Below are 21029 nucleotides of genomic sequence, written 5' to 3'. Positions count from 1 at the left end.
GAGGGACGATTGTTGTGTCAGGTTGTTCCAAGCCGTTTGATACTTCACTCTCTGCTCCATCTCGCAGCCACTCTCACAAAATAAAATGACCCCTTAGCTGACATGCAGGTAATGATGATAGTATTTGACGGGTGATAGTAATCCTAGCATGTAGCAACACAAGCAGTGTGTGTACGTTTATGTGCACGTGTGCTCTCCCATAGATTCTGTGTATGGGATTGTGGGGGTAGTATGGGTTGCATGTGCGCGCAGACATGTTGCTTAGTGACGCATTCTTCCTCTGGTCTCTAGCCTTGAGCCAGACCTGCAGGGACACACATGGTAAGGCATGAGCCCACAGCAGAGCCAAACACACACAGGGAGAGAGAAAGAGGTTAAGAAAGAGCGGGAGAAAGAAAGAAGGAACGAGAGCGAGAGATGCACATGGAAAGAGGGAGAGAAAGAAAGAGATAGAAAGAGAGACAAGAAAGAGAGGGGAAAGAGATACAAAGAGATAGAAAGATGAGAAAGAGAGCGAGAGCGAAATAGAAAGAGACAGAGAAAGAAAGATAGAGAAAGAAAGAAAACAAAAGAGCGAGAGAAAGAGCGAGAGAGAGAGTCATGGTGCTCCTACCAGACTGGATGTGGTTGAGGCCAGATGGCTTCAGAAGTTCCAAGGGCTGCTCTTTCCTGGGCAGTCCATCTGCAGGGGAGAGAGAGGAAGGAGAGTCCGTTTCAAATATGGTCCGCAGCATCGATAACAAAGGGGAATGTGTATAATCTACTGAGGCCCAGCTAAAAGACTACATATCCCAGAGAGAGAGAGAGAGAGAGAGAGAGAGAGAGAGAGAGAGAGAGAGAGGGGGAAGCCAGGGATGGACAGCAGTAGAGAAAACCAGTTGAATGAGGAGAGGAAGAGCAGAGGAAGAGGAGGCTTCTGCCTAGCCTAGTGCTGCAACACAGTTGAAGCTGCATGTGCTCAGCGTTCTGTTATGACTTCAACGTGATTGGTTCAGTGTCTGCACAGAGAGAGAAAGGGGGAGGGAGCGAGGGAGGGAGAGGAGAGAGAAAGAGGCATGTAAAAATAAACTAATGTGGATCGAGGATGCAGGCACCTATGTATGCTTTAACTGTTTAAAACAAACGCATGCATTTCTCACATATTTGCACGTGCACACACACACACAGACACACGGGTGCGCGCACACACAGTAGGGTACGTCTTGGTGAGGATGATAATTACAGTGGTAACATGAAAAGGCTTTGGATCAGCTCAGGGAGGACCTGGCTATAAATAGACCAGTGGGGGAGAGTGGGAGAAACACACATATATGCGCACACTCTCAAACACACACACACACACACACAGTACTTGACAATCCCACACATAAAAATGACATGATTCTCAAGCAAGCCAAAAACCCACGTGAGCATACACATCCACAAACACACTGATTGGCTAACAAAAACTAGAGACAGTAAAACATTGTTGGGCTTTCCTGCATAAAGACAGAAACACACTTTCCCTACTCACACAGCTCAGTGGAGCTTATATACTGTATATAGAACTGCATGACAAGTATATGGACTCACTATCACCAGACTGGTGGTGACACATACGCCTTCCCTGCTGGCTCAACAGCTGTCACAGCAGCTCTCCTAAACAAACCACTGTCCCCCTCATCTCCTTCTCCTTCTCCTCTATCCCTCCCTCCATCCCTCCCTTCATCCATCCATCCATCCATCCACAATGACGGGTAAATCATTGTAAATTGACCCGAAAGCGTGAAAGTAAGTGCGAAGGGACATGCGAAGGGACGTGTGATGCCAACGCATGGGCTGACAGAAAAGCAGTCTATTTCTGGGCGTACTAGTCTATTGAAAGGAAGGAAACACTCCCACTTGGAACCTAATTCCTCCTTCTATATCTCTCCGTCTCTCTCTCTCTCTCCTCGCTCTCCCACTACCACTGCTCCAGTCTCATGGCTTTGACTAGCCCATCAAACCACCTTAGCAGGAGGCCAACAGCCGGGGGTGAATCAAGTGAACAGGGACCTAAATACAGAACCACTCTAGGAGTTGTTAATGGGTTAGGGGGGGGGGGGGGGGGATTGGGGCACAATGTTTACAAAGGTAGACATCCGGTGTGATTCTCTTGTCCCCCGAGCCGAAGCATCTAGAGTATATCAGCTTATGACATTTAGAAGTGTCTATGTGTACACAGACCCACAAACACGTGGCCTGTGTGGTCCAGCGGTTACAGGCACGGACCCCCGGGACACGAGTATGCTAGATTCGGGATGGGTTCTAATCCGGCTCACTAGCGCCCTTTCTTTTCAACACTTTACGATCTACTCCAAAAAAGCTAAAAAAGCTAAAAAAGTAGCGACTGCACAAAAACAATATATAAACAACGACAGAAACAATTGCACATTCACATACAGGAACACGCACTGTAACTGCATTGAGATGAGAGCAGAGCCTTAACAACATGTGGATAACAGTGGGAGATGGAGATGGCTGGACAATGCACAAGTAGAGTAGGTACACACACACACACACACATACAGCTTTGTTTTTCTGGGTTGCACGGCGCTATTTTCAGCCCATCCAGACTGGGGTCATGATTAATACATGATGGAGGGCGAGGAGGGGGGATTAAACATTCATATCACACACACACACTCACGCTAAATTACTAATACACACACATCTCCAAACACACACACACACTCTCAGACAAATATAAACACGGACACACACACACAGACACACACACACTGCATGCCTTCCCCTCTGCTGAAAAAGAAGGATGGTGGGAAGATGAACGCAAAGAGAAAGAGGGAAGACAACAAAGAGATGGGGTGTGTGTGTGTGTGTGTGTGTGTGTGTGTGTGTGTGTGTGTGTGTGTGTGTGTGTGTGTGTGTGTGTTGGCAGGGCTATTTTTGGAGGGGCTGGTGGAGCAGGCGGGCCGTGATGCCTGCGATGCCATAATGGCATTTTAATTAGCCAAGAGAGCAGAGAGGGGACGCGCCACGCATCACTAACCAGCAGCCAACGCCAGGGGACACAGGCAAATCAGGAAACGCTCGCACACACACACACACACACATATACACATATATGTTCTTGCATGCACGCCACACACAAACGTGACATCATACACTACTTTACGGTACTCAAGGTGTTCAAGTGACAAACTTCACTTCTGTCTCACTGCAAAAAGATGCATCTTATTGTGTGTGTGCGCACGCGTGTGTGTGTGCACAAGTGTGTTTGTCTGCCGCAAATATAAGTCCTAATGCAGTGTCGTTACAGAGAAGGATTAGACACATTTGGATGGCAGAGATGTAAGAATTGTCGATGGGTAGCATTTGTGTGTGTGTGTGTGTGTGTGTGTGTGTGTGTGTGTGTGTGTGTGTGTGTGTGTGTGTGTGTGTGTGTGTGTGTGTGTGTGTGTTTGTGTGTGTGTGTGTGTGTGTGTGTGTGTGTGTGTTAGTAGGGTGGTAGTGGCAGATGGCAGAAAGATGACACCAAAGCCTGATGGGCCGGAGGAGGACTGGCCCGTCTGTCTCTCTCACACACAAACACACACACACACACACACACACACACACACACACACACACACACACACACACACACACACACACCTCCCAGAGAAGCTCCTAATTGTAATCTAACTGCACTTCTGTTCCCCCAGTGCCTTCCATTCCCTTTGTGAGAATTTGTTACAACTACACTTTATGTGACCCAAAAGGGAGAGGGATGGAGAGAGAAAAAGAGGGAGAGAAGAAGGTACGACAAAGAGAAAGAGAATGAAAGTGTGAGAGAGAAAACAGAAAGAGACCATAGAGAGAGAAAGAAATGGAGAGAGAGAGAGAGAGAGAGCACATGAGAAATAAGAGTATGTGAGAGAGCGAGGGAGAGAGATATGTGCGTGCCACAAGGGGAAGCGAGGTGGCAGGGAGGAGGATGCGTTTTCTTTTCATTAAAGTGGTGGAGTGCATTTGAACCTTGACCCCTGACAGCCAGGGAAAGAAGAGAGGGCCGTGAGGGGGCAGGTGGCCGACAAACAGTACAGCCGGCTGAGAGCACATCATCTTCTCCACGGCAACCAGAGCAAACACAGACCAGAGATACTGATGTGTCCTCAGGAAGCCTCACACTCAACCTCTCTCTCTCTAATGAAATATCAAACAGAAGGCCTTCTGGGAACGGGGGGTGGGGGGGGGGGCAGAGAGAGAGAAAAGCCAAGAGGGTGAGATAGAGAGAGTGCCAGAACAAGAAACAGAGGGAGAGAGAGAGGTGGCGAAAGAGAGAGAGTTGGCGAGAGAGAGAGAGAGAGAGAGAGAGAGAGAGAGAGGTATAAATAGCCCCCTCCAGCCTTAGGATGGGACCCAGTGAACCATGGAGAGGCTCATCACAACATGTTTAGAGCAGACAGCAGCCTTTCAAGAGAAAAGCTAAACTGAAACAAACACATACAAATCACACACACAAACACACACACACTGTTTGGACCTTGCTAAGTATCCGATGAACAGATGGATTTCACTACTCAAAATAGAAAATAACAACCTATGTAAAGCTGAGCTGACCTGGAGCTCAGTCCTGAGCTCAGCTCAGTCCTGCCTGGCTGGCCAAATTCCTTGTTCCGGCCAAACATTAACCACGCCGACGTTCGTCAGTTTCTTCTACGCAATGACTCAGGATCTGAGTACCTCCCCGATGATTTCTAGAACGCATACACATTCTAACCGTTCGGATTGGTCCCAGAACACATGTGGGTAAAGTGGCATGTAGAAATTTGTCATTGGTTTGATACTCTTGATTGGGTAGAGATTATCCAAATCGTTGAAGACTTTGTTTTGTAAAACACCCCTCATTTTGACATCAACACAAATCAAATTGTATTTGTCACATGCGCCCGAATACCGTGAAATGCTTACTTACAAGCCCTTAACTTCTTGGTGGGCAGTATTGAGTAGCTTGGATGAATAAGGTGCCCAGAGTAAACTGCCTGCTACTCTGTCCCAGATGCTAATATATGCATAGTATTAGTAGTATTGGATAGAAAACACTCTGAAGTTTCTAAAACTGTTTGAATGATGTCTGTGAGTATAACAGAACTCATATGGCAGGCGAAAACCTGCGAAAAATCCAACCAGGAAGTGGGAAATCTGAGGTTTGTAGTTTTACAACTCTTTGCCATTCCAATATACAGTGTAAATGGGGTCATATTGCACTAGATTAGAGGTCGACTGATTTATGACTTTTCAACGCCGATATCGATTATTGGAGGACCAAAAAAAGCTGGTACCAAATAATCGGCCAATTCTTTTAAATGTATTTGTAATAATGACAATTACAACAATACTGAATGAACACTTATTTTAACTTAAAATAATACACCAATAAAATCAATTTAGCCTCAAATAAATAATGAAACATGTTCATTTTGGTTTAAATAATGCAAAAACAAAGTGTTGGAGAAGAAAGTAAAAGTGCAATATGTGCCATGTAAGAAAGCTAACGTTTCAGTTCCTTGCTCAGAACATGAGAACATATGAAAGCTGGTGGTTCCTTTTAACATGAGTCTTCAATATTCCCAGGTAAGAAGTTTTAGGTTGTAGTTATTATAGGAATTATAGGAGTATTTCCCTCTATACCATTTGTATTTCATATACCTTTGACTATTGTATGTTCTTATAGGCACTTTAGTATTGCCAGTGTAACAGTATAGCTTCCGTCCCTCTCCTCGCTCCTCCCTGGGCTCGAACCAGGAGCACAACGACAACAGCCACCCTCGAAGCAGCGTTACCCATGCAGAGCAAGGGGAACAACCACTCCAAGTCTCAGAGCGAGTGATGTTTGAAACGCTATTAGCGTGCACCCCGCTAACTAGCTAGCCATTTCACATCGGTTACACCAGCCTCATCTCAGGAGTTGATAGGCTTGAAGTCATAAACAGCGCAATGCTTGACGCACAACGAAGAGCTGCTGGCAAAACGCACGAAAGTGCTGTTTGAATGAATGCTTACGAGCCTGCTGCTGCCTACCACCGTCAGATACTTGTATCTTCTTAAGTGACTTGCCTAGTTAAATAAAGATTAAATAAAGGTGTAAAAATACAAATTTAAAAAAACGTCCAAATAGGTGTCCAAAAATACAGATTGTTATGAAAACTTGAAATCGGCTCTAATTAAATCGGCCATTCCGATTAATCGGTCGACCTCTACACTAGATGTCAACAGTCTTTAGAACGTTGTTACAGGCTTCTACTGTGAAGTGGGGGCGAATGAGAGGGGATTGAGCCAGGTGACTGGCGCGCGTTGGAACGCGCGTTTGGATTTGTTTACCCGAACGCCCTAACAAAAGAAGCTATTTGGACATAAATGATTAACTTTATCGAACAAATCAAACGTTTATTGTGGAACTGGGATTCCTGGGAGTGCATTCTGATGAAGATCATCAAAGGTAAGTGAATATTTACAATGCTATTTCTGACTAATGTTGACTACACAATATGGGGGATATATTTTTGGCTGCTTTGTTGTCTGAACGCTGTACTCAGATTATTGCATGGTTTGCTTTTTTTGTTTGAAATCTGGTTGCAATAAGGAGAAGTATATCTCTAATTCCATGTATAACAATTGTATTTTTATCAACATTTATGATGAGTATTTCTGTAAATTGATATGGCTCTCTGCAAAATCACTGCATGTTTTAGAACTACTGAACTTAATGTGCCAATGTAAAATTTGATTTTTTGATATAAATATGCACTTTATATGTATTGTGTAACATGAAGTCCTATGAGTGTCATCTGATGAAGATCATCAAAGGTTAGTTTTAGTAATTTTATCTCTATTTGTGCTTTTTATGACTCCTCTCTTTGGCTGGAAAAAAGGCTGTGTTTTTCTGTGAGTTGGTGGTGACCTAACATAATCGTTTGTGGTGCTTTTACTGTAAAGCCTTTTTGAAATCAGATACTGTGGCTGGATTAACGAGAATTGTATCTTTAAAATGGTGTAAAATACTTGTATGCTTGAGGAATTTTAATTATGAGACTTTTATTCTTTTGAATTTGGCGCCCTGCACTTTCACTGGCTGTTGGCGAGGGGCGACGCTACCGTCCCACATATCCCAGAGAGGTTACCCAAACAATGCAGCTCCAGAATTGATGAAATAAAGTAAAAAATAAATTCAATCCAAAAGTAACATGAAAATTACATCACAATAACGAGGCTATAAACAGGGTGTACCGGTACATAGTCAATGTGCGTGGGTACAGGTTAGTCGAGGTCATTTGTAAAGTGTAAAGTGAAGATGCATAGATAATAAACAGCGAGTAGCAGCAGTGTAAAAACACTGGGAGAGTCGATGTAAATACTCCAGTATATCCCCGGGAACACAAACAACTTAAATGATTGTATGTAGCTCACGATAGAGCAGCGGAAGAATTCCGCTTGAGTTGTCAGGCAAGTCCCATATATTTCAAATGTCTGGTCAATTTTGTGTACTGTGAGGGCTATCTAATGGACAGAAAATGTCAACCTGAGTTTTAAATGTCACGATTCCACATAGTAGTAAGGTTATTGTAACCACTCGGTTGGCAAAGAGCTAACTTGTCTCGAACTAGCATGTAAGAAAAGGACAATTGTGTATAATACAATGGTAGGTAAAGTAACCGTTGCGACCATAAACCATGGACAGTAAGGATTTAGTGGAAAAGACGGATTCTGTGATGTTCCAACTGCATACGAGGTGAGGCATGTTGACAATCAGCCACTCAATGGAGCAATCAGCCAACACAAACCAGGTCAGCTTCTGGCTGAGTGGACAGATCTTCATCTTGACAGGACAGATCCTGAAGACTCCAATTGCCCCCTTGAGATGGCAAATTACAAGCAAATAAATGAAGGTCAGGATTCAGGGAAAAGGCGGAGACGGCCGTATGTGTGTGTTGCGTTGTGTCAGAGAGCCCATAAAAGGGAGCTAGTGGCGGGACCCTAAGCGGTCACCTTGATCAATAAATAGCCATAGTCCTGAGGCTGGACTCATAGGGAAGGTGTAGAGAATGGATGCATTAGCTGAATAAACATGGATGTGCTCCATATGGTCAGTGAGGGGTGTCTGTGCCAAGTTGACCACACTGACAGGACACAGGCTGGTCAGGCAGGAAGTAGAGGTGTGGGGGGGGGGGGGGGCTCTCCTGCCAGGCGAGACCACCCCACTGGGCACACAGCCGGTGTAGTTCAAGTGGAGCCCCCCGATCCAACACACACAGACAGAGACACATGCACACACAAACATGCATGTGTGAACGTACAGGTTGTGCGCACACACTAACCCACCCACACATAACCTCAACACTCCAACAGCTCACACTTACACGTGATAGACCACTGAACAGAAGCCAAACTGCCCCTCCTCCCGCCCTCTCCTCTTCCCTCCCTCTCCTCCCTCCCAGCCTCAACCAGCCTCTACTGTGTAACCTACACACGGTGGCCAAGCTGTCTTCCCAGTGCAGACCAGACTGGACAACCCAGCCATGATGGCTGGCCTGCCAGCCAGACCAATCTACACACAGTAACCAAAACTCAGGCTGTAACAGGTGTAATCAATATGATGATAGCGCCACCCTGTCTTCCATTCATATTGCTGCTAGGTGGTTTAGATTAAAAATCAGCACACCCAGCCTCACTACATCTCAGGATGTTCATCACTGCTCCCCTCTAAGATGGGAGGGGAATGTAGGCTTGGAGGAGAGGAGCTACTCAATCCCCCTGCACGATCCTAACCACCCCTCTCCCCCTAGAAGCCCCATAACATACCCTGCCTTTTGAACGTACAGTGAGTAGATACTCAATATGGAGTAGCGGCAGAAGGCTTGTCTCCCCAAAGGAGCAAAGGGATCCCTCCAAAACTCAAGAAGGGCGCCCATCAAAAAGGATAATGGGATAGTGGGGCATCTTTAAAGCACCCTGGAGAGGATCTGCCAAGGAGTCGAGGACACTGGAGGACTTAATGGGCTATTAGGAGGGTAGGGGTGTTCTGTTGGTCGGGAGGCTGAGGAGAAGGCTGCTGTAGCAGGCATCCATCAGCCTCTAGGGAGGGGCTAGCATTAGCACGGGCTAACGGAGAGGGGAGACGGTGAGAGGGGGCGCAGAGTGTGGGTAGAAGGTGAGGGGGGTGAGGAGAATAGAATCCCATGTTTAACAGTAAACCTTGGACAAGGACACTAACACACGGATGACTTCTCCTAGCTACAGAACTTCTCTCTCGCTCTCTCCTCTCCCTCAGAAAGAGGGGACCGGAGATCACTGAATGAAAAGAAATGAACACGACCACTGTGGTTACAAAGCACTTTGCACTGTAAAGCTAAATGTACCTCCTTTTGCAGATGATAACCTATATTTAAAACAAGCAGCCCTATCTTTCTAAAACTGTGGTCGGATGCCAGTGTGCGGGTGTGATTTCCTGACACGTAACATCATGCAGAAGTGACGCTTCTGAAAGGCATTTATCGTCACACTCAACTCCAGGCACAGTCTAAGGTGCAAATAATCTATTCTGTATAGTAACACATGCAAAAATGTACTGACATATGTAGACACACACATGGACAAACACAGAAAATACACACCTACACACACAGGTGTTAGCTCTGAGGAAACAGCTCACATTCTAACCATTACCTTCACTTATTATTGATATTCCTAGAATGTTATGTGCTGTTTTTTTAATGAAGGGCACAGAGAATGGAGTGGATATACAGTGTGTGTGTGTGTGTGTGTGTGTGTGTATGTTTTGCATGAGTGTGTGTTTTGCGTGAGTGTGTGTTTCTGTGCGTGTGTGTGTGTGAGCGTGTGTGTGTGAGCGTGTGTGAGCGTGTGTGTGACTGAGTGAGTGAGTGAGTGTGTGTGTGTGTGTGTGCGTGCATGCATGCAGTGAATCATGTCTGTAGGCAGGTTCACGTCGGTGAGACAAACAGAAAGTGTGAGTCACTGCCTCTGTTCCCTGGACACGCCTTTCAGCTGGTTAAAACACACACCAATCCTCCTCTCAGTCAGTGCTCGATGACACACACACTTTACATTCACAAGAATATTGTACATTCACAACTAGTTTGAACTAGCATTTACAGATATATTTCTTAGGGATGGGACTCATGTTAGATGAAAAGGCATGAGCGGTCAAAACAGAAAGGAACTCAAATATAAGGGTGTAAAGGTAGAACAAGAACACTGTTCAGTTCCGTGTGTGTGTGTGTGTGTGTGTGTGTGTGTGTGTGTGTGTCTCTAATCTACATACATTTATCAGGAAAGGATCCACCATCTGGTATCCAAGCAGAGTTCTGATTAAAAGACATCCACTACTTAGCCCTTGTCCCCCCAGACAATGAACAGTGGGATCGTGCTTTCCAGGCATATACACATGTACCAGTTACTAATCACCAATACCACCCTTCACCACACGCAGATGTGCAAACACATTCAATTCTCATGCATCTCTCACACTGCGCATACCACACAGACACACACCTCTTACATCCATGAACCTCAACCAGGAGTGAATGTGAAAAGCTTTATTGAAATGAACAACAAGTTCACACACACACACACCATGTCACTTTGGAATAACACTACCAACAGTTACTCTAGGCTCTGGGTTTAGACAGAGTCTGTGGCTGTCTCTCTGTCTCGACTGTGATGGACCAAGTGGGGGGACAACAACTCTGCAACCCACAGTCCCAGGTGTTCAGGGAAGAAGAGAGAGACTCGAGCCCCAGATCCTCCAAGAATAGCTTTGCATGCCGTGCCATGGTGCCCAGCCAGGAGGCAGAGCACAAACAACTGGCCGCCAAGCCGTCTGGATTAAACAACATGCCTTTAGCCTGGCACTCCCTGATACCCCAGGGCTGACTGGCTTTTGTTCCTCTTTTAACCCTCCACCATGCACCCCGCATTGCTACCGTACAGAGCACTGAGGATATGGCGGGTTATGCTGAGTATGGATGAGATGCTAAATGCAAATCCTATACTTACAGTAAAGAGACAGTGTTCAGTGAAACAATACAGCCTTAGCTTCACTAGAGTGTTCAAGGGAATATATGCAAAACGGACAGGAGGAGGATTGCTAAAAACCCAGTGTTGGGTCTCTCTCCCCCAATGGGGAACGATCAGGGCTGGCTCTCTAATGGCACGCGTCCAGGGGGAGAACTTTAAAGCCATTCCTAGCGCCGACACAGAGGCCTCTGCAAATCCCTGGGTACCACCCAGTCTCTACTAATCCAACCTCCCAACCACCACGCCAATCCAACGCACGTTAGACAGGATGGGGGAGAGCACCCTGAGCTTGACTTTGTTTTCGAGATGGCCCTCGCTACCATTTCAGCTCCCAATCACTTCCTGACAGACTTCCTAAGAAGGGAATATCCGAGGGTGTTCCACAGAGTTCCTATGTTCCCCACTGTGGCACCCTTTTGCCACTGCACAGTACCTGTAGAGGGTTGTTGCTGTGGCCTTGAAAATCAGAGTTCAGTTGGAGTTCAGTTGGAGTACTTTTGTTACTTTAAATGCTCTATTCAGAGCAACTTCAATGGGGTCATCTTACTGCAGCAAATTCTATTCATAAAGCCAGGTGTTGCATACAGATTGGACTACAGTATGTATTTATACTCAACAGTGAACATACCGGCATCAAAAATTGACAGTGTTCTGATTCTCCATGGTTTCTCCTGAAGTGTGCACTTGTTCACTCGCCTTTACACCAGTCCATTCCTTTTCAATCAATGAGGTATAGTGTACAAGTGCACACTTTGGGAGAAGGGTAGCCATTGACTTTACTCCAGAAGCAGACTATAATCCAACGAAAACCTCTCATTACACATCCCCTTGTTATATCTACTCTTGTACTTTTGACAAAATAAGCTTGGAAAGAGGATACGATACAAACAAATGTAAACTTTAGTATGGCCACCTTATCAGCCGCGTCCAAAAATGATGTGGCCCAGTTGTGTTTCAATTTGACAGATTGTGACGCAATCCACTTTCCATGCAAAATCCGCCAACATTTCAAAACGCTCCATCTTCGGATTTCAAGGCCCTAGCTAATAGCAGGAGAGGGGGATTCCAGGCACAGCAACAAGTCCAAAGGGTATGAGAAGGAACCGAAACAGGCCTGCCGTCTCCACTTTATCTTGCACTGCTGCTTCCATAGGCCAGATATGATCAGGAAAGAGTGGGTGAAAAAGAGGGTCTGGAGGAGAAGAGAGGAGGAGAGGTGAAGAGAGGACAGGAGAGCAGAGCAGAGAGTGGCTAGAAGAGGAGAGAGATTGCCAGGCCAGAAAACGCACCTTTGGATCACGCCACGCAAGCTGGAGCATTTTACAATAACCCAGGACATTCCAAGTAATTAGCCAAGAATTTCTTACATGTGGCTCCCTCTGACGTCAATCATGTACTTTCCAAGATTTCCCTTCTTTTTTGTGTGTTTTGCAAATGGCATTGCGTAACGCTGCTTTTGTGAGCTGCTCTTGGCATGGGTGTTACATTGGTTCAGGGGGGTGGGCCATGGAGGGAGCTCCCACAGTGGGGGGTGGGGGGGGGGGTGGGGGGGGGCAGCACACTGACCTCAATCTAACTGACCATTTCATTTAAGAGGCTGGTGTGTGTGTGTGTGTGTGTGTGTGTGTGTGTGTGTGTGTGTGTGTGTGTGTGTGTGGACTCTTGGTGGGTCACTGTAACATGAGAGATACTGTACATGACATGCCCAAACATACCTCCTCTGTGAAATTCATGACAAGCTCTTATTCTTGGGGAATTCGGTAATAACAAATAACTCGGCACAAACACAACGGAGGTTACAGAGGCTCAAATAGATCCCTATTGAACATTCAGACTGTGTCATGCCATTGACATACAGTGTGAGTCTCAGGGGTTTTCAAATGGATGTGTCATAATTAGGGTTACAAAGGGTGGGACATTTTCCATGGGAAGTTAAGCCATGGAATTTGGAGAATTCTGCTTCAATTAATAAAAAATGTTAACTTACAGTGAATCTTTTTTGTGGGACACACATGAGGTAATTATAGGTTTTGTGGCATATTTTGGTTAAACTATCCCCAATTCAATGGAATTGCAACCCCTCACATGTGCAGTGCACTCTTCCATCACATCTACAGCTGATATCAATATCTTGCACACTAATGAGATGCTATTGAGCTCATACTACTACACTGTCTGAGCCAAGGACTACATGCTTTATTTCAATTTAAAGTTGTATTAAGTTTTCTTGTTTTTCAAATCAACCAACACAACAAAATCCACATTCACAGATGTGACAGGCTTTAAAAAAAAAAAAAAACGTTATTTTTATATATATACATATATACACATATACACACATATACACACATATACACACATACATACACACACAAAAAAGAAACATATATATAAAGCTTGCAGCAGCACTATCAAGGTTCTTATTAGCTATTTCTAGCCTTCGCTGAGATGACGAGCAAATAATTAGTTTTGAGATTTTACAGCACCTTACACAATGTATCTGCTCATTTCCCTAATCTCCCCATTCACTCTGTCCAATTTGAAATATAGTTGAGTAGTGGAGACCAGAGTCTATCAAACTTGGGCTGTCTCCTGTGGAGGTCATAAGTGAGCTTTTCAAGAGGGAGAAAGTCAACAATCTGGTCAATCCACATTTTAAATGTAGGAGGGGTATTAGAGGCCCACAATAGAATAATACATTTCTTAGCAAAGTATGTAATAGTCATGAGCAAATTTTCTCTGTCAGCCCTGCTGGGCATTAAGAAGATAGATACATGGGGTCATATCAAACTGTACATCTAGTATTTTGCCAGAATCTAGCAATCTCTCTACAGCTCCAAAATACATGCATATAGGTTCCACTTTCAGAGGCACATCTTTTACAGTTAGGAGACATGTCTGTTTTCATTCTATGGAGTCTCAAAGGAGTGTAATACAATTTGTACAAAAAATTGTAATTAGATTCTTTCATTTTTACATTAGTAGAGGAGCAGTATACCCTGTCGCAAACCTCCGCCCATAACTCATCACTGATAGTCAGACCAAGGTCCTTTTCCCAAATTATTTTCAAAGGAGTAAAGGAACAGCCTCCTTTCTCAGAAAGGAGTCTATAGATATAAGATATTTTGCCTTTAATGGATTGTGCTGTGACAAGAAGGGTTTCAACTTAATTCAACTGAGTTCTAAACCTACTCTTGGAAGTAGATGAGGAAATGACATGTCTAATTTGAAGATATTTTTTATAAAACGGGATCTTGGCACATTGAATTCACTGCAGAGCTCTTGAAAGGATTTCTGTGTAGTGGTTTTCTGATGAAATAGGTCTGAAAAGGTCCTGATTCCTAGAGTATGCCAAAGATTAAAGTTGGCATCCCTCAGGGCTTTTGGCAAGTCTGGGTTGCCTACTATAGGCGAGTGAGAACATATTTGGGAGGAATTGCCCAGGTATTTCTTACAGTCCCTCCACGCTAGTAGGGTGCTGTACATCAAAGGTTTTGGCTATGTTGCCCACTTCACTAAAGTTATTAATGAATATAATTGAGCTTAGGGGCAATGAACCACAGGATTGGGCTTCTATCTGAATCCACGTTGACTCTTGTCTGTTTGTGATCCATGTTAGCATGTTGCGGATTTGGACAGACCAGTAGTACAATTGAAGGGCAAGACCACCCTTAAATTCAGGTTTCGATAGAGTGGAGAACTTGATCCTATGTTTTTTATTGCCCCATATAAATTTGGTGATGCTTTGGTTAGTTGTTTTGAAAAAGGAAACTGGGAGATAGCATGGGAGCATCTGAAATAAGTAGTTCAGTCTAGGGAGGATGTTCATACGGATGACATTCATTCTTCCTACTAAGCTAATTGGGAGGGAGATCCAGGTTTGGAGATCATTCTTGATTCGATCCAGGAGTGGGAGATAATTTTCCTTGAAAAGGCTATTCAGATCTGGTGTTATGAAGATCCCAAGGTATTAAAGCCCCTGTGTCTTCCATTGAAAAGGACATAGTGTCTTCATAGAGCTGGTGAGTGTAATATTGAGAGGGCAGACAGTAGATTTGTTAAAATTGATCTTATAACCTGAAAACTTGCCATACTAAGCAATTGTGTCTAAAATGGGAGGGAGAGATTTCTCAGGGTTGGATATGTAGAGCAAGACATCATCAGCGTAAAGCGTAATCTTGTGCTGCAGGCTGCCTGCAGAGACACCCATAATACTTGAATTGCTCCTTATCAACTCTGCCAGAGGCTCCGCCCCCAACAAGTAGAGCAGGGGGGAGAGCGAGCACCCTTGTCTTGTGCCCCGTTCCAGAGGGAATCTGTCAGAGTTCAGTCCGTTAGTAGTCACCATGGCATTTGGATGAGAGTATATTTATTTGATCCATTGAATAAAATTTGGGCCCATATTGAACTTTTCTAAGACTGAAAACAGAAAGCTCCTCTCCATTCTGTCAAACGCCTTCTCAGCATCCAGTGAAGCCAGCAGGACAGGGGTCTTCTGTGCGTTTACTTGATCAATAATATCAAAAAGACGGTGAATGTTATCAGAAGAGTATCTGTCACTAATAAATCCAGTTTGGTCCGCTTTTATTATTTTGGGAAGAAGAGTGTTTAGTCTTTTGGCGAGTAATTTAGTCATTATTTTGTAGTCGAAATCCAACAAGCTTATGGGCCGGAAGGACGAGCAGGATAGAGGGTCCTTGTCTTTTTTTAGCAAAACTGTAATGCGAGCTGTGTGCATTGAGTCTGGGAGAACTCAGTTTTTGCAAAAATCCTCCAGCATTGGCATGAAGATAGGGCTGAGCTGGGGCCAAAAAGCTTTGTAGAACTCTCTGGGGAATCCATCCGGGCCTGGGGACTTATTAGGTGGCATGGAGGTAATTGCCTCCAGGATCTCCTCAGGAGTGAAGGGGGAGTTGAGATCTTCTTGGTCGGTCTCTGATAGTTTAGGTAGCGAGATTCCCTTTACGAAAGAATGGAGTTCTGCCTCCGTGTGTTTTCTCTCAGAGGTATATACAGTAGTTTGCAGTAAAAATCATGGGGCAATTTATTTTTTATTTTTTTTTGGGTCATATGTGACCTCGTCCTCTGCTGTTCAGATAGCCATGATTGTACACTCTGACTACTATTTTTTAAATTGGTAAGCAAGCAATCTACTAGGCCTATTGCTATACTCATGGTATTTCTGTTTAGTAAAGAAAACTTCTTTTTTTTAATCTCCCGAGTATAGTCCAAATTCAGTTTGGCTTTAGCTGCTTTAAGTTGACTCCAGGAGGTGCTTTCTGGGGATTGTTTATGTACTTTTTCACAGCATTCCAGCTCCCTCTCGAGATCTGTGTGCTTCCATTGCTTTTTTCTTAGAGGAAGCATATGTAATTTGATGACCTCTTAGTGTGGCTTTAACAGCGTCCCTCCCACATTGTGGCCGGAGAAACAGGAGAATCTTTGCTGTCTTGTGTGTAGTTGTCTATCCATGTAGTTACCAATGTATGGAACGCTTCGTTTCATAACATAGAGGCATTGAATTTCCAGCTCTTTGACCTCGGGATGTTTTTGGAGGTGGACAAAGGCATGATCTGAAAGTGCTATGGGTCCGATTGTACACGTGGCTGAATTTATGAAAATCTTTGGGATAAAAAAGTAATCTATACGGGAGTAGGTGTTATGGACATTAGAGTAGTATGTATAGTCCATAGATGAGCTATTAGTCTCTCTCCAGATATCTATCAGTCCCATCTCTTTAGTAAGAGAGTTCAACATCTTTGCAGATCTAGGATTTGTGGTGGGGACTTGAGATGAGGGTTGGGTTAAGGGTACAATTAAAATCTCTGGCCACCACGCCAAAGGAAACACAATGCTCATTGAACAGGGTTATCATTTTTTACATGAAAGCAGGAGTATCTGTGTTAAGGGCGTATATATTTAAGATAGTAATTGGTTGACCACACAGTGACCCAGTTATCAAAATAAATCTCCCCTCCTGATCAGATATGTTTTTGTCAATTATGAATGGAACATTCTTATGGATAAGTATGGCTGTGCCTCTACTGTTTGATTTGAAAGATGAGAAATACACCTGTCCCACCCAAGCTCTGCAGAGTTTGGCATGTTCTGCATCACAGAGGTGTGTCTCTTATAATAGCGCGATATCGGCTATTTCCTTTTTTAGAGCACATAGTATCTTTTTCCGTTTTATTGCATGACCTAGACCATGGCAGTTCCATGTCAATAGATTTAAGGTAATAGTCATCGTCATCGAACAGTAATCGAGCTTTAGTGCAAGTCATCTCTGGGTAAAAGTGGATAATAGTTACAGCTGCGTTCACATAAAAGGAAAATAAATGGTGTACATAAAATAACAATCTCTGAACACCCCAGCCGAGTTCCCAAACAACTCGACACATCCCATTGGATCTATTACCCCCCCGCTCAGTCTCAATTCTGTGTTCCGAAAAAAAAGACTCCCCACCCAAGAAATGCCTCATCCTCTCCTCTCCTCTCCTCTCCGCATTGAGTAAATGACAACGTAGCCCCCGTCCAGACCACATTAAAAGAGGGAGAAAATAAAATCAATAGCCCAGCCCACATATACCTCCCCCAAGGGACGTAGGGAACCACAAGTAATAATAGCAACAAAAAAAAGGGGGAAATAAAAGTAGGCTGAAACGTTAGTAGGCCTAGGTTAGGCTATAGAGCCTATCCTCTCAGCTAAAGGAAAATAAATATAGATTGGACGGCTCTAATAACATTTAGCGGGGCGGGTGGGTCTTTGGATGTCGGCTATATGTTGTCTTACCTCCTTTAGTAATAGCATTAATCGCATTTAGTCACTGGTCCGTTTCTCATTGAAGGGGATTGTCTTTCAAAAAAAGTTTTGCCTCTTTGGGAGTTTTGAAGTGTCGCAGGGCTCCTTGGTGAAGATTCCTGAGCTCGTTTGGGTATTTGAATCCCCTGAAGATGCCTTGGTCAATGGAGTATTTCTTCACCTCGTCAAACTCTCGGCGCCTTCGGCGTATTCCAGCTGACAGGTCCTGGTGTAAAGTGAGTTTGGCGTTTCCCACTGTGATGGTGTTGATTTTCGCTGCCTGTAGAACTCGTTCCTTGTCGGTGAATCTCAGGAAACGTATGGTGATTGGGCGTGGTGGTTGTCTGGCTACTGGTGGGGGCCTCAGTGCTCGGTGAGCTCTCTCGAGTTCTATGGGCCTGTCGGTGGACAGGTGGAGCCACTCGGGAAGTTTGTCTTGCAGGTAGGGGATCAGTGGCATGTTTCCCTCTTCTTTTTCTCCCAGATTTAATAGAACACAATTATTCCCTCGCCCCCTGTTTTCCAGGTCCTCTGTTTTCTCTTCCAGATGCTCTATTTTCTTTTTGGCATATGCTATTGTTTCCATAGCATCTGTCGATAAGTTTTCCATGGATAGCATCTGCCTCGTCCAGGCGCCCCGCGTTTATGGTTCTCTTGTTGTTGATTTCCAGGATTGTCACCTTGCCCCCTATCGCACTGAGCTGAGAGTTAATGGCATCTAATTTAATGTTGAGTTCTGTACGTTGGGATCTCAACTCAGAAAGGATGTCTTCGACAGAGTGCGAGGTTGGCATTCGTTGGGCCTCAGGGGGGAATGGGTCCTCTTGCTCCTGGCTAATGGCGCTAGCTTTTTCTGAAGCTAGATTCTTCTTGGAGGCTTTTTCCATCACTAATGCTCGAGTCCGGGTAAAAATGTGTCGTCTTTTGTAGCCGCCATTACTTTTTTACTGAAGCTAAAGGAGTTTAAACTTGAAGTGGAGGTCAGATAAGGAATTGGAAAGTACTTGTGCGGAGCTCTTAGTTCACACGGCCATCTCGTTCAAGGGTCACGTGATCCCCGACTACATGCTTTCTGATAAGTTTTGATTACAATACTGGGTGGGGTGAATATATTTTATATGACATACAATCTTTTTTGATAACTAGTAAATGGTAGCCTATAGCAAAGTGTGTTTAAATCATTTCTAACTTGTTATTTCATGCTAGTTAGTTTTTGCTACCATGTGGGTTTGAGCTTGCTAACTGAGGAGTGTTAATTCACCTGTTTCCATACATGTTTCATTTTAAAACATTTATCTTACAAAGGAGTTGTTTAATCTAACTGCTTAACTATTTATCTGTACATAGAATTGTATTTTATTTTTTTACATATTTATTTCTAATCTTTACAGGAAAATACCACAGGCACTATCTGATGTGTGGAGACGTTTCACTGCAGCTAATATAGAAGGAAAAAGCTGTGTATATTTGCAAATACCGTGCAAAATCATGTGAAGAATGCAACAAAGATGCAGAATCATCTGGCAAGTGCATAAAGTTCCCTCATTGCTCACACCAATCAAGCTCTGACAAAAGTCTCTCTGCTTCTATTCGAGGTGAAAATGATGAATCAGACACCTTATCGATAGCAACAGCTCATGGTCCTCCTGGAATCAGAAGGTGTTTACTCAATGGAGGAACGTAGTCAGAGAAGTGCTGATGAATGTCTTGCTCAAGCTTTGTATGCAACTGGTTCAGCTCTGATGCTCACAGGCAATATGTATTGGAAGAGATGTCTGAATGTTCTTCGCCCAGCATACACCCCCAGCATGCTCCTAAATGACATCATGACACTGAAAACAAAGGATACACTACAGGAGAGCCAAGGAAATGGTTAGGTATGTGAAGGGTCATCAAGTTATAGCAGCAATCTACCTCACCAAGCAAATTGAGAAGAATAAGAGCGCCACATTGAATATGCTCAGCAATACCTGTTGGGGTGGTGTTGTCATGTTTGAAAGTCTCCTGGAGGGGAAGGAGTCTCTCCAAGAAATGGCCATATCACCGGCGGCCAATATGGACAGCCCCATCAAGAGGATCTTCCTGGATGATGTATTTTGGGAGAGTGTGGTAAAGCAGCCTGAAACTCCTGAAAACTATAGCAGTAGCTATTGCACGGATTGAGGGAGACAATGCCATCATGTCTGATGTTCAGACTCTGCTTGCAGGTGTAAGAGAAGGAATCTGTACTGCCCTGCCCACTTCACTGTTGCTCCAAGCAGAGGAAACTGCAGTTCTGAAATACATCAAAACGCATGAAGACTTCTGCCTGAAGCCCATACACACCGCAGCATACATGTTGGACTCCAAGTATGCTGGCAAGAGCATCCTGTCTGGTGCAGAGATCAACAAGGGCTATGGAGTCATCACTACCATGTCTCGCCACCGTGGCCTGGATGAGGGCAAGGTTCATGGCAGTCTGGCAAAGTACACTTCCAAGCAAGGACTTTGGGATGGAGACGCAATATGGCAGTCGTGCCAAAATATCTCATCAGCCACCTGGTGGAAGGGACTTGTGGATCTAAGGCTCTTTCCCTTGTTGCCACCATCATCCTCCAAATCCCACCAACATCAGCCGCCTCAGAGCACAACTGGTCCCTGTTTGGGAACACATACACCAAAGCACGCAACAGGCCGACCAATACAAGGGTTGAAAAATTGGTGGCCATCCGGGCAAATTTGAGGCTTTTTGAGTCTGACAACAAGCCATCCTCAACAAGGTTGGAAAGTGACAGTGAAGATGAGGCCGCAGAGTCTGACGTCCAAGAGGTGTACATTGAGGAGGAGAAGACATGGAAGACAACCAAAACTTTAGTTTCTAGACATTTTACAGATGTATGTTGAAAATGTTTTAGGGAGATGCGATGGATCATTGGGGATCAATATTCCCTTTCTTTGGTTGTTCAGTGAAATCATCCCATGTGAAGAGTCAACTCATTTAATTAAAGTTCAACATTTTTTTTCTATTGGAAGGATTTAATCATTTGCAATTATGTTGACATATGATAAGGTAAAGGGTTTATGTTTCTGTCTCAATATGATATGGTAAATATATCCAATGCAAAAAAACATCTACATTTAAATGGCATTAATAATAGTTTGCATATATTTCAGTTAATTCCCACGGAAAGTT

At 44.2% G+C, this 21029-nt stretch overlaps 1 protein-coding gene across 2 annotated transcripts in view; it reads right to left on the bottom strand.

Moving 5' to 3' along the window:
- hdac4 (histone deacetylase 4) overlaps nucleotides 1-21029 on the bottom strand; it is a 216077-nt gene that overhangs the window by 139797 nt on the left and 55251 nt on the right. For both annotated transcript variants that reach the window (XM_031805646.1, XM_031805647.1), the window contains exon 2: nucleotides 614-682. In XM_031805646.1, the coding sequence (XP_031661506.1) occupies nucleotides 614-682 (69 nt within the window). The remainder of the gene's footprint in view (nucleotides 1-613; nucleotides 683-21029) is intronic.

Source organism: Oncorhynchus kisutch, linkage group LG26, assembly GCF_002021735.2.
Source record: "Oncorhynchus kisutch isolate 150728-3 linkage group LG26, Okis_V2, whole genome shotgun sequence".
Classification (NCBI taxonomy): domain Eukaryota; kingdom Metazoa; phylum Chordata; class Actinopteri; order Salmoniformes; family Salmonidae; genus Oncorhynchus; species Oncorhynchus kisutch.
Note: the sequence above shows the minus strand (reverse complement) of the source record. Positions and strands in the feature narration are given on the sequence as shown.